This window comes from Chelonoidis abingdonii, chromosome 9 (genome assembly GCF_003597395.2).
Source record: "Chelonoidis abingdonii isolate Lonesome George chromosome 9, CheloAbing_2.0, whole genome shotgun sequence".
Classification (NCBI taxonomy): domain Eukaryota; kingdom Metazoa; phylum Chordata; order Testudines; family Testudinidae; genus Chelonoidis; species Chelonoidis abingdonii.
This window is the reverse complement of record NC_133777.1, coordinates 19947489-19962380: the sequence shown is the minus strand read 5'-3', so window position 1 is coordinate 19962380 and position 14892 is coordinate 19947489. Positions and strand designations below refer to the sequence as shown.

General features: G+C 39.1%; 1 protein-coding gene across 5 annotated transcripts in view; it reads right to left on the bottom strand.

Moving 5' to 3' along the window:
• The window catches only part of SNX29 (sorting nexin 29), a 459625-nt gene that overhangs the window by 399549 nt on the left and 45184 nt on the right, over positions 1–14892 (bottom strand). For all 5 annotated transcript variants that reach the window (XM_032773958.2, XM_032773950.2, XM_032773968.2 and 2 more), the window contains 2 exons: positions 12662–12743; positions 12018–12100 (listed from right to left, as the gene is read on the bottom strand). In XM_032773958.2, coding sequence (XP_032629849.1) covers positions 12018–12100; positions 12662–12743 — 165 coding nt within the window. The remainder of the gene's footprint in view (positions 1–12017; positions 12101–12661; positions 12744–14892) is intronic.

Below are 14892 nucleotides of genomic sequence, written 5' to 3'. Positions count from 1 at the left end.
AAAAGAGTTCTAAAAGCTGTGAGGCATAAGTATACAGAGAAAGGAAACCTAAAGACAGCATATGTTACAGAAAATTAGTGACAACCCGTAGTCAACAGATTCATCTGTGGCTCAGTATCCTTACTGGGGTTAAGAGCAAGGATTACAGTATTCAACCAAGGAGTAGAATAAGAGTGGGGGAAAGAAATCAGAACACTGCCTTAATGGCCACCAAGGTGGCCAATACACAGGTATAGATATACCCAGTCACCAGGCACCCAGTCAAAGTGGCCAGAATGTCACCACTGCATATTTGCCCGCTTTCTTCAGCCATAAAGGAAGTCAGCATTTTAGTCCAACACAGAAGGTCTATGTATTAAGCCATGTACAATCAAGGAAACTGCACCTCCTTCTCTGTCCTTCCCTTCTCAATGCTAAGCAAACCGAGCTCAGCTGCAAAACGTAACCAAATTACAAAATTGTAACTACACACAAAATTACGGTTCCCATATTCTTTGACTCCATTTTAACCAACCTTGAGGTTTGTGTTCACTGTCAAGCCCACTTAAAACAGAGCTAGAGCAGATTCCCACATTTTTTAGTACTGCAGCTTCCTTATAGGTATTTTAAAACTTGGTGGTTCCCCACAAGCAAATATCTTTCTTTTTAACCAATTCAGGACACTAGATTCAAGAGGGACATCACAGTTTGGACATTTTTGCAACTTTATACAATTACATACACAGTTTAATTACATAATATGATCTAGGTTTTTTAAGTTATATTGTGAAAACATGGATTATTCTAATGTTCAGACACTAAAATTTTAGTGAGAAGAATGGACCTGCTTTAAATTGCATAGGTGGGTTGAATCTCTCATAGCACCAGAGGTAAATCATTTTCCAGGTCTGAAAGCACCACTTCCATAGCTTTATCACTGAATTCTTCATATTTTCCTTTAACAGAAACCCAGAATTCCTGGTTCATCAGATTTGAACACTTGGTCTTCATTAGCACATGATCATTTGACAATTCTAAGAGATTTTCTTGAGGCAAAATATTTAAGGCTGGAATGGAGTAAACTCTTACTGAGAATGCATTCCGAATCTAATTGGTATCTGGAGATTTATGTTCAACTCCAGGAAAATATTCATCAGAATGGAAATAACATACAAACAAGTTAATATGTGGACTTTAATAACATTTTGATCACTTTCACTCTCGTTTAAAAGTCTGATAATATGCTGAAAAGGGAGTTAACTCCAAAGACAAAGCTTCTTCATCAATCTCCCAATTTTCTCTTTCATATCTGTATGTACTCCTACCTTGAAATGTTAGGTTCAGCCCATGCAATTTGTCGAATACATCCACCAAGTAAGCTAACGTAGTCAAGTATTTCACATTAAACATGTAATCTGCAAGGTCTGTTTTCCCAAGGAGAAAAATTCTGATTTAATCATCCAATTTGAAGTCACTTTCTCATGTGACAACCACCTGTCTTCACAGTGAAACTGAAGTTGAATGTGGCCAAAGCCCATCTGACAGAAACCAAGGCATGAAGGGTCAGACTTTTGGTCAGTGCAGTGGTAGTCACACCTAGTGGATCCCCAGGAGGGAGTTGCCATTGCAGACCGAAGCAGGCAGGAGAGCACCAATGGTTCACTCCTGTGGCACAGGCTCCCCTGTCCCTCATTCCTCATGCTGAAGTCTCCTGCCAGGCTGGACAAGAACAGCCTGGCTTTCCCCCATCCCAAAAGCGTTACCCTTCCTCCTGGCTTGAGGCTTCCTGACAATTCTTGGAGCTGTTGTGGGTTCTGGTAAAAAGGCACAGCAGGCAAAATGGAACCCGAGTAGTGGTGGGACTCCCTCCCAGCAAGAGGACCATTCCACACCCTGCATTCTTTGTTGTGTATATAGTTCAAAGTTATATAGTTATAGTTAATTTTTATTGTGCTTACTCTGGCGAGCCGCATGCCAAAGGTTGCCAATCCCTGGTCTAGTCTTAGTAGTCTTGTGCTTCTTAGAACGTAATAAGCTCAAGGTTACCTTTCTCATTGCTGAAAGATTCACTCATTTAGGTCCCCAACATTAAAACGAGCCTCAGCCTATGTGTTTTGGACCTCGGAGTGCACCTCTTAAAAGCTCTGCAGATGGGGCACTTCGAGGGGATGCGAGATTCCCCTAAACAAGAAAAAAGTCACATCCATCTGTGAAGGGAATGAGTCTCCTGTACAAAGAGCAGTAGTTGAAGCCCATTCTGACAAAGTCTGAAACTGACAAGGCAACTAACTAGCCTCAATGAGACACTAAAACAACAAACTATCTTGTCTTAAAAAAAAAAACCTAAAACTAATTAGCTAATGACTAACTAACAACCAAGTTAAAAGACTAATAACTTGTAACAGTAAGAAATAACACAAACTAAATAAGGACTCAGTGCTCTGACTTGCTGCCAGAGGGCAGTTAGAAGAAATTGAAGGTGAATGGGTTGCATTGCCTCTTTATGCTCAGGGGTGGGTGCATGGCCATGAAGGATGCATGTGGAATCCTTACTGGACACTGATATCTGAAATTCCAATCTTCTGCACCACAGTGTAAGTGGAAGCCACTGTGACAGTACCTCTCATAAGGCTCTATGGAAATATGCTTAGAATGTGTTTTATGTTACATATGCCATGTAACATATCTCAAAGGTTATGATCTACTGAATCTATTAATCCTATTTGTATGCAAGTATCATTTTTGTATTCAAAGTTATGAATATTGGCTGTGTACTGGCCTGATTTCTAAATAACCCATTTGGTCAGTTCCTGGAGGAAGGAATGTTGAAGTTAAGTACCTAATCAAGCGACACTTAAAGGACAATGAACTTTGGAATGCTCCAACCCACATAAGAAGTCTACTTGAGGACGTTCAAGGTAGCATGTGACCCATGACTGCTACCTGGTAAGAAACTGAGTCATGCATGGACATGTGACTTGCCCAGGTGACTCCTAAACTCCATCTTGGAGCTGGACTTTGCATAGGAGGGGGAGGGGGGGGGTCTCTTCAATCCACAAGAGAAATAGTCTATTTAAACCCCTGGGAGACCCCTCAATTTTGTCTTCAGCTGGCTAAAGAGCGAGCCTCTCCACTAGGGTGACCAAACAGCAAGTGTGAAAAATTGGGACAGGGGATGGGGGTAATAGGATCCCAAATTAAAAAAAGCCCCAAATATCAGGACTGTCCCTATAAAATCAGGACATCTGGTCACCCTACTCTCTACCCACCCAGGATACGTGAAAGAAAATGGGACAAAAGACAGTGTGCAAAGGGTGTGAGTGATTGCTGGACCCAAGCTAAAAGGAGATTAGCCTGTAAAAGGGAGCATTCTGGAACTGGTGAGGATCTTATCTGTATTCAGTTTGATTAGACATAGATTTGCGAATTTTTTTTGCTTGGTGACTTACTTTGTTCTGTCTGTTACTAATTGAAACCACTTAAATCCTATCTTCTGTATTTAATAAAATCACTTTTTACTTATTAATTGACCCAGAGCATGTATTAATACCTGGGGGAGCAAACAGCCATGCATCTCTCTCTATCAGTGTTACTGAGGGCGAACAATCTATGAGTTTACCCTGCATAAGCTTTATACAGGGTAAAACAGATTTATTTGGGTTTAGACCCCATTGGAGTTGGGCACCTGGGTGTTAAAGACAAGAACACTTCTGTTAGCTGCTTTCAGGTAAACCTGCAGCTTTGGGGCAAGTAATTCAGACCCTGAGTCTGTGCTGGAGCAAATGGGTGTGTCTGGCTCAGCAAGACAGGATGCTGGGGTCCTGAGCTGGCAGGGAAAGCAGGAGCAGAGGTAGTCTTGGCACATCGGGTGGCAGCTCCCAAGGGGGGGTTATGTGACCCAACCCTTCACACACATGCAACAAAACTCCACAAATCATTCTTCACATCCATTTAGTTTAAAGAAACATAAGCCTTCGTTTGAAATCTACATGCTTTCAGTGACAATTACATTACAGTTCAGTAATGCAGGATGTTTCTTCTGCATTTGTTCAGCTCCTAGATCCCAATTTTGATCAGGACCTTTGGACAGTACCATGAAATAATAAGAATAAAGCTTACAATGTTATAAGAATAAATGACTTAATAAATCTTCCAGAAATATCAAGGAACAGACTAGACATTCCTAGTATTTCCAACATAAAAAGAAAAGCAATTTTCAAAATAAAAAAACTTTTCAGACATTGTTTTAAATTGCAAGAAACAAAAAGTATTTTAACAGTTTATACTGTGTAATAGCAAGAATGTAAAGAGTTGTGCTCTAATATTGGTCAAATTATAACATCTTGCTGAGGATCAGATAATGTCCTCATGTTAAATTTCTGCCATCTTCAAAAAAACCTTTAGTAAAAATATTTGTCCTTTCATAAGGAAAGTCAACAATTAATTCTCAATGTTGAAATTATACTTAGTGTAAATTGCTGGATAACTGATTAGTATTGATATCTACTTTTTAAAATATTCCAATAATTTCACATACAAGATTCATAGTTGAGAAATGTGTCACTTCTAAATAGCTATCTCATCAAGAATGTGGGCTACAAATTGCCAACTGCGATGTCACATCGTATTCAGTACGTGAAGTATCTCCAAGACCAGTTGATAATCTTAAAAACTCTTTCACTGTCTAGTCAAGGGATCAAATAAGTAAAATTTGCAATTGGCTCCTGAGGAAAATGAGCTGTAAATGAAATCATCTGCCAATGTACACCTAAAGATCCTCAGGTCAAGGAGATAGTCTCAGCAATTCTTCTGATGTAGTGTCAATCTTGGGAATGACTTTTCATTCTCTTTTCTTAATGTAAATTTACACAGGAGTTTCCTCTATCTCAAAAAAAAAAAAAAATATCTAACAGATTAGTAACATCTGATATCAGAAGACTGAGCTCAAGGGACGCGTTCACAACAGAGTCTGCATGAACATCTGCCATGAAGGGTTTGTGCACTAATATTCTGTACACATTATCCAGACTTGTCGCTACCAGCTATGATAGAGTTCAGTACAAAGCACCTGGTACAATACTGTCAGCCTTTGCTAGTGGATAGCAAAAAGCCTTAGTAAAAGGGGAATAAAAAAAATTGAAAGGTTCTGAAAAACAACATGTCTATTGAAAAAGTAGAAGGTGGTTTTAGTAACTCAGCAAGTGTTCATGAACGAAAGTTGGTAACAGGCTTTTCTGAGGATGCACGAGAAAATTTTAGAAACATTAAACCAGGGTAGCCAACCTGTGATTCTGGAACCGCACGCAGCTCTTCAGAAGACAATATGCAGCTCCTGCTAGAAGCCAACTCTGGGGGAAAAATGGTGGGTGCTCAGCACCCACCAGCAGCCCTATCAGTTCCCCCCCTCCATCCCTCATGCCTTCTACTCACTGTGATCATCTGTTTCGTGGCACTCAGGAGGCTCAGGGAAGGCGTAAAGAGTGAGGACTTGGCATGCAGCCCCCCTCCCTCCCATAACACCTCCCGCCCACCGTGACCAGCTGTTTCCCGGCTCTGGAGGGGTGGGGGGAGCAAGGACTCAGCTCACTTGGGGGAGTGGGTGGGAAGAGGCAGGGTGGAGATGTGGGTGGGGACTTGGGGAAACACGTTGAGTGGGGGTCGGGGCCTTGGATAGAGCCAGGTGTCCAGCACCTCCTGACCAGCACCATTGTCTCCTTGAATAAAGCACACAGTGACTAGCTGGTGTTGAAATTTTTAATCAAAATGTTTCTTACACCATCTAACAATGGAAGGCAACTGCAAACATTAAAGAAAATACACAGATGAAAATCAAGGCTTCCAACAGGAGTGGGAGAATAAGTACTTTTTCACTGAACGTAAATGGTAAGGCCATGTGTCTTCTTTGCCAGATGTGTATCTCTCAGTTCATATCTTCAAACTTGCAGTGTCATTTTGCTTCTAGCCATCCACATATGGATCGAGAAATTCCCACATTTCTGATCACCCACTTCTTCACCTGATTTGCCAACCGATTGCAGACTGTAACGTCAGCCTCCTATTATGTGGCCTGGCACACAGACCATGTGAAAAAGCCCTACTCTGAAGGAGAGCGTATAAAAACATGCCTCACTGATGCGACTTCAATCCTGTCACCAGAGAACGAGAATCTACAGAAGAAAATTTCTGGCCTACAGTTTTCACGCCAAACAATAGAATGCAGAATCTCCAACCTGAACAGTGACATCGAATCGCAACTGCACTCAACTTCAGCAGTGTGAATATCTGAGCATCACTTTGGATGAGTCGTGCAATGCACAGGATAAACCTTATTATCGGTATTTGTCCACACTGTGTCTGACAACTGCTTTGTAACATCTTGATATCATGTCACTAAAGGGCAGAACTCATGGATGAGATCTAAAGGTGCCGATGTTGGTAGTTGTGAAAAGCCACGTGCCTTTACAGACAGACACTGCCATTGCAACGGATGGGCTTCATCCATGTGGGGATCTGCGAATGGATTAGTAGGGCATTGTAAGTCTGACAACAGCTTTCCCGAATTTTGGACATTTCATTTTATTATTCATCAGGAGCAACTGGTATCTAAAAATCTCAAATTTGATCACAACATGAAACCTGTCTTGCATATTGTGAAATTCATTCTCTCAAACGCATTCAATCACAGAAATTCCAAAATCTAACTGAAGAACTGGATGAAGACCACTCTCGTGATGATTTGCCATTTCACTGTGCAGTTCAATGACACAGTTCAGTGGTGAAGTCATTTCCCACTTTTTTTGAGCTCCAGGAACCAGTAAAAAATTTTATGGAGGAGAAGCACAAAATACACCCCAAGTTTACAGATCCTGGATGGGTTCTAGACTTGGCATTTCTTGCAGACATGCTGCATTTGGATAAACTAAACATGGACTTACAAGGAAAATTCCGGTTGCTGTCTGATTTAGTGCAAGGCATCTTTGCGTTCGTGAACAAACTGCAGTTGTTTCACAGACAAATGCTTGAGGGCAAGCAGACACACTTTCCCTCAATATCACAACTTCAAGCCAGATCAAAGAAGATGCAGCAGAACCCCCAAAACAGCATAACTAGGTATGCGGTGTGAGTAAAGATCTTCAGGACAGTTTTGAGGAAAGATTCCAAGATTTGCAGCAGAAAAGACCTCAGATCAGATTTCTGATTGACCCTCTTAGTGCTGAAGCCGATTGTCTGAAGCCCCCTTTAGTCACTGATGAAGCAACATCCCAGATGGAAATAATAGAACTTTTGGAAGATGACAGATTGTCTTCTGAACAGATTTCAGAGGGGACCCTTACTTTCTGGAAATCTGTACCAAAGGATAAATACCCCAACATCACAGGTGCAGCCCTAAAATTAAACTTTTGTTTGCCTCGACCTTTGCCTCTTTGTGAGGCTGTTTTATCATTGACACTGAAATGTGAAATCCAAGCACCGATCCTTTTTGACAGACAGTCACTTAAGACAACTGCCGCATGTGAGCACAACTGAACACAAACCAATCTTCAAGGGAATTGCTGAAAGCAAAAGTAGCCAGAATTCCTACTAAGTAAAATATTAAGTTGTTATTATTGTTAACTATACATTATAAATGCATAATAAATATACATTATAACTTATATAATGATTATGTGTGCATGTGTATTTTTATATATATAAGTTTATATAAAAATACACGTGCACACAGGTTGGCCACCCCTGTATTAAAGGATGCACTCTACTTCAAGTTTCCTTGTCTTTTGTGTTTAAGGCCAACTTTAGAAACTAGTGAAAAGTATGTTGGAACACTCAAGTGCCAGAATGATTACAAAAAGCAGTCTAGCAATACAATCAGAAGGAAACTGTATGTTAACATTTGCTACAAGAGAACAGGGCTCCCTTTGAGAATCCTTTCAAAAAGGAAAGCTTTGCAATGAGTTTCAGTTTCACAGAACCCAAAAATGAACATGGTGAGTCTTGTGTTACCATGATTCTTCTCCTCTGCAGGAAAAGGTAGAAGACATGGTGGGGGGAGGAATATGCACCTTAATTCTGTCAGTGAGAACTACAGATTCAAACATTTTTCTGTCTGTGATACAAAGTATGCAGTGTAGCTGTAGCCATCTCAGTCCCAGAATATTAGCAAGACAGGGTAGGTGAGCATTGGCCTGCTAAACCCAGGGCTGTGAGTTTAATCCTTGAGGGGGCTACTTCGGGATCTGGGCCAACATCAGTACTTGGTCCTGCTAGTGAAGGCAGGGGGCTGGATTAGATGACCTCTCGGGGTCCCTTCCAGTTCTATGAGATAGGTATCTCTCTATATATTAGGTAATATCTTTTATTACACCAGCTTCTGTTGGTGAGAAAAAGGAGCTTTCAAGCCACACCTGAAGAAGAGCTCTCTGTGGCTCAAAAAGCTTGGTCCTTCTCAACAACAGAAGATGGACCAATAAAAGATATCAGCTCACCCACCTTGACTCTGAAGTGACAGACAAGTACAATTTTAAAAAATGGGGTGGGGGAGACAATAATAATAAACTAGGAACAGAGATCTTTATCATCAGGAATTACCTGCATCTGAATTGGAAGAACAGTTGCATGGAAAAAATTTGAATATAGTACACTAACCAGAAAAGGCTTGAATCAGATCCACTTTGATCACTGTGGAAGCACCTCTGCCTAACACACATTTCTATTATACTAGTATCTACAAAAGTGCTCTTCAAGACTTGCAATATTCTCACTTTCCATAGAGATGTCTATACGAATGACAAGAAGGAAAACAATGAAGAGTATTTTTCTCATTTAAAAAGCTTGACCGGACATTAAAATTTATATATTTTTTAAGATTAGACCCTTTTGCGGAAAATAAATACAGAACCACCTTGGACCTTGATCCCGAAAAGAGCAGAGCCTTGTGCTTTCACAGAGCTACACTACTTCAGTGAGGTTCCATCTGCATGGTTCTCTTTGCAGAATATAAGCTTTATTCTAAATAGTGTCTTTCATATGAATTGTTCCCAAATGTTTTATAGAATTAAACAGTAGTTCAAATTTTTTAAAAATGAAAGCAGGAGGGGGACAGAGTTGGAGGTAAAGGGAAAAAAAGTTTACAAATGTGATCTGAAAATATATGGGGTGACATCCTTGCCCTACTGAAGTCAAAGGAAGTTTTGCCACTAAGTTCAATGGAGCTAGGATTTCACCCATGGTGTTTATTTTAAAATTATTTATTTATAGGGTTTGGGGAATTTTTATATGGCACTTCTCATGATGCAGATGCTGTTAAGATACACAATGCTTTACAAACCCAACATCGCAAACACAGTTCTCATACCATCACTGACCAGACTGCATGTCAGGGGAACAGAGATAAGGCTGGTTATATAAGATCAAAGGAAAAGGAAGTGGAATAGCGACAGTATATAGCATATGCAACAAAATTGAGTTCAACTCATGTTTCATTTTATAATTGTTATCTTTACAAATATAACTGTAGAAAGCTACTTGTCATTGGAGGCCTTATGGCTTTTATCACTGCACAATTCTATTTCGTTTTGTATGTCTGCTATGTGTTTAGAACTGCGTTGCTATGCAACAAGCTAGAATCCTCACGGTTTAGAAACCATTCTGCAGATTATAACGAGCAAAAGCCAGCCACTAAAAATCTTTTCTGTAATATTGAACTCCCCCCACACTCCTAGTACAGATGCCAATAAAACTTAAAGACCTATAATAACAAATCCTAAAAAAGAAAACATCTGAGTTGAACATTAACAAAAAACATAGACTGCCATCAATATTTATACAATAATTCATGACTAATCAGTCGCATCTTAAGAAAAATGTTGACAACAAAAAATATTTATTGAACAGACACACAAAATTGTTTACTATGATCTCTCTCTTCTCTCAAACAAAAAATACAGTAATGGGAAATTCATTTTAATGTTAAATGTTACATTTCATCATAGCCAGAAAAGGCTAAATAATCACTGAAATGCAGATGATAGTCAATTTTAACTTTTTTCATTGTATAGTAGATTAATTGGATATAATTCCATAGGCTGGAAATCAACTTCAAAGAACAACTGCTCCCCCTAGCGGCGAACAATTGTTCTATATTGCTATAAATATTACAGCTCCTAATCCACAATTCACAAAATAATGCAGGAAGGCACAGTTTCCAGCTTGACCTTCTATATTTCAGCCGAAGTAATAAAATAATTACATTTAAATTTACTTTAGAAACAACACGAACAGATATTCTCTGGCATAAAATTAGTGTACAAACCCATGATACACAACTAATACTTAGAGACACAAGGTGGTCACGTGAGGTAATATCTTTTATTGGACCAACTTCTGTGGCTGAGAGAGACAAGCTTTCAAGGCACACAGAGCTCTTCTTCAGGTCAGGGAAAGATATGCCCAGCATCATAGCAAAATACAAGGTGGAACATAAGTAATTAGCACATACTGTAAGGGACCACCCATGGCAAAGTGGTCCATTAACATCTCTGCAGTCACAGGACAAAAAGAGGGGGTTAGTGGGTTACAGATTGCTGTAATACGCCAAAAAGCCTGCGTCTCTGTTCAGTCCATGATTTTTAGTGTCTAGCAGAGCAATGAATTTAAGCTCCCAGACTTGTATTTTGAAAGTGTTGCACAGGTTTCCTTTGAGGATGAGGACTGATAGGTCAGATACAGAGTGATTGCTTTGGGAAAAGTGTTCACCCACAGGTGATAGGGTGTTTCTGTCTTATATCATTTTGCTGTGTGGCAGGGTCTGGTACCACTTTAAATTGGTGTGGCCTGGTTTGTGGGAAGCTTGCTTCTGATGATAATTTTGAAGAGGTTGTGGGGGTTGCTCAGACAGGGCTTGGGAAGCCACCTCCCTCCAGTGGCATAGCCAGGTTTTAAGTGCAGGGGGAGCAAACATAAAAAAGGCGCCCCCCCTTTGCTCCTCCTCTGGCCGCTCTGCACCTGCATCCCCCCTCCTCACCCCAGCTGGCTCCTTCAGCCATGCTGCACCCCCCCTTGGAGGGGCTCAGTCCAGGGAGAGGGTTGTGGGCTTCCATTAATTTCTGTTTATTTCCTCCCACCTGCCCGTGACTTTTACTAAAACTATCTGTGACAAAATCTTAGCCTTACTGATAAGCTGTATGCCATTGCTGATATCGAAATTCCATTAACATTAATGTTAATAGCACAAGATTGGTTCCCCACAATATGCTGCCATTAACTGGAAGCTGCTAATATCAGCATTGCTATTAAGCAGAACCTACTGTACATTTTTGCAGATGAAATTTGATTGTTATTTCTCTCCTCCTGAATGTGATCATGAAATACTGTTATAAAGACGAAGTTTGAGGAAGTATGCCCTGTCCACTAGCCCATCTGGAAAGCCGCCTGCAGAGCCCTTCGTAAGTAACTGGGGAATAATAAAGCCTGGAGAACAAGCCTCAGAATTGTTAACCCTTCTAACTCCACTGCAGCGTGTGGGAATATGGGAGAGGTATGGAGAGGAGTCAGAGTGATATCTGTGACCATGGCAGGATTGAAGTATTTTCCATATCAAATGAGTGGCAATGGGAGGAGTAGAGGGGTTTTCTGCTCTGGTTAGATGTCAGGCAAAATGAACAGTATCTCAACAAAAAAATACTGCTTAAATCAGCTCTCAACCCGCCCTTCAGTGGCATTTTATCAAATGAAACAATTACTCTGGTAATTGTTAAAGACATCTCTAATATGACAGTATTTTGAGTAGTTTTTGGAGAAAAAAGGCTGGTGTCACTTGGCAACACAGTAACACTAGCTGAGAACTGCAGATTCAGAACCACCTCAGAACTCTCATGCCCACTGATTGCCAGCAGGTCAAAAGAGAAGTACCGTGTGTTCATCAGAGCAAAGGCTTTGTCTCACAGGAAACTTCTCAGAGAGAGAGAAATCAAGGGCGCACACTATCAGTAGAGCTTGAAAAGCACATACTATCAATCTAAATGGTTTAAGCAAGTACTTACTAATTGTCATTGATTCTGGCACAGTGGCTGAAGGCAACATATTGCTTAAAGCATTCGCTTGAACAGGAGGACTGACATCCACTCTAGTTAAAAAGACAGAAGATCATTAATATTAACCGGAGGAACACAAAATGCTCAGTTCAAAGACTAATAAGCAAAATTTGTAGTAGAAGAAATGATCAAATGACCACATTCTATTCACCATGTGTACATATAATTGTAACATGCTGAAGCCATAAAGAGCAAAATAAGTTTGGATTAAAATAAAAGTATTTGAAATTTAAAAAAAATTAAAATTTCTGCATTAATCTTAACTTATAAATATTAAAAATATTTTTCTATTCAAATAGACAAACTATAAGACTAGTATATGGTGCAAAAATGACTTCCAGATGAAGTCCAGATACCATTTGATATGACTCCTTCAGCATCATTAGAGATCATATAAAATATTAAGAAGATTATGAAAATACGGAAGTATGGATTTAGGCATTTGTCCTTCCAGATGTTTATAGCATTAATCTGATTAGTGGTGTATTTCGAGTACTGAGTAATTATGGCTTGGGTGTCAACTTTACTTTCCATGTGCCTGTTTACCATTAAGTACTTCTGTTTTATAATTAGAAAATCTAACTCTGATTTACCTATAAGGAAGTTCAGATCCTCTCTGAGCCAGTTCTACTGCGAGAACAGCACCTTCATGCCCATCTCCATTCTCCAGGTTACCTAAAGTAGCATGCACAAGACATAAATTAGTTAATGAAAAAAAAATAATTAAACAACATACAAAATGAGCAAAATGTAACAGTTGTCCATTACACTTGCAACTAATAAAGGTAGTAAGGTAAGCAACATTTTCAAAAGCAACTAAATCAAAATTTCACAAAGGAAATAGGCTTGTAAGTGTATAAGCCCACTGACGGTCAAAGAGACTTAGGTGCTTCTGAGAATTTTAGATTTAGTCATATTACATTTAGTGTGCTGACATTTTAGAGTCACAATTTCATGTTTCAAAGTTCTGAGGAAATGCCTTCCCTGAAATATCACAAATCCTGATGAGTCTGATACTCATCACAAACTGAGAGCTGTGGGAAGTGAACTGGTGGTTTAAATCCAGTCATAAATTGACATTTTGTAAATTTAAAAACCCACTATTACAACTGACATCTTTGTTGGCAGTCTTCATACAGAACATGAGAATTAAATAAGCATAGAAACCAGTTACTTCCAGAGGTCATTCCATCATGTCAGGGTTTAGACATTAATGGGTCAGTGTGGAAAAGTTTATACCTCATACTGTATCTGTTCTGTATATTAAGAAGTTAATTTTTCTAAGTTGTCTAACACTGACTATTTTATGTCCCTAATAAAAATTAATCCATATTCGTAACATCATCCTACATACAAAGGGCTGTCTCTATTTAATAGCCCCATGGGCCATTCAGTCCCTTATAAAACATTCAAGTGAAACAAAAATTTAGTCATATTTCACTGACATTTTCTGCATATATCCTAAATATATTTTATCATAATGAGGTTACCGTAAAATAAACCTAGAGGCAGATGTTAAAACAGTACTGGATTTAAAAAAAAAAAAAAATGGAGAGAGAAGGTTGACAATGTTTTGACAGTGATGTTGGGTTGAATAAGGAGGGGTATGTCTGTTTGTTTTTTAAAATGGTAGAGTCATCACTGAACTTTCCACTTTGTTTTCAAGCAACTGAATTTCAACCCAAGTTGTGCTACCTCACAATACATGTAGACTTGATGCGTCTTGACACATCCTTGAAGCATTACAATAAGAAGTGAAATCAAGGCACCCTTACAGATTAATGAAAAAGTATATTGTAACAATTTCAAAGTTATATCAGCCTTGATACTAACCACTGTATAAGCCTATAAATCAAGATGAAATACTAGGATGTTAGTATATACCATATCAATGCTGCAACAATCCAAACAGTATGCTTTAATAACAATCTTTTCATAATACTACCCTATTCTCCAATCAATTAAAACACTAAATATTTCCTCCTACCATTGCAGAGTAATTAGCAACTGTTTGTCACAGACCAAACTCCAGTGTTGTCAGCTAAACAAAGACAAAACCAAATAAAGAAATCAAATAAATTAAATTATATTTGCAAACAAAATAGTTTCTCTCTGTGGGTGCTTTGGTCTGAAACCTGGTACAAAATTTAAAGACAAATTTAAAAACTCAGAAAGATTGCTGATAGGGGTTTGAGGTTCACAATTCTTATTAAATGTACAAAAAAGGGACTGCTCGGTTCTTCTCTATTCAACTACTGGGACAAGGTAGTATCTTTTATGGAGCAACTTCTTTTGGTGACAGAGACGAGCTTTTGAGCTTAGATAGAGCTCTTCTTCAGGCCTGAGTCAGATCTGAAGAACAGCTCTGTGTAAACTCAAAAGCTTGTCTCTCTCCCTGACAGAATTGGTCCAATACAAGATACTACCTCACCCACTTTGTCTTGCTAGTACCCTGGACCGACACAGCTACGACACTGCATACAACTACTCAACTACTGATATTTTATTAGTTGCAAGTCTATGAAACAACAATAGAGGACAGTACAACATTATTTAATTCTTTGCAAATTATATTCTTTGATTTTTACCACCATAATGATACAGAAATTTTTTTAAGAAACACTGCCCATTTATCTACCTCATCAATTAATGGTTCTCAAAAACTATGGGAATATATACAGCAGATTCAAAACAGAAGGAAGGTTTTACTTCTGAACTGCATGTATTTGGAATGCAGCTGAACTGGTAAGTAGTCATTAAAAAGAGAACACATTCAAACAAACATGTTGTTTTATGAAACAATTAGCCAAGTAACTAAACAAAC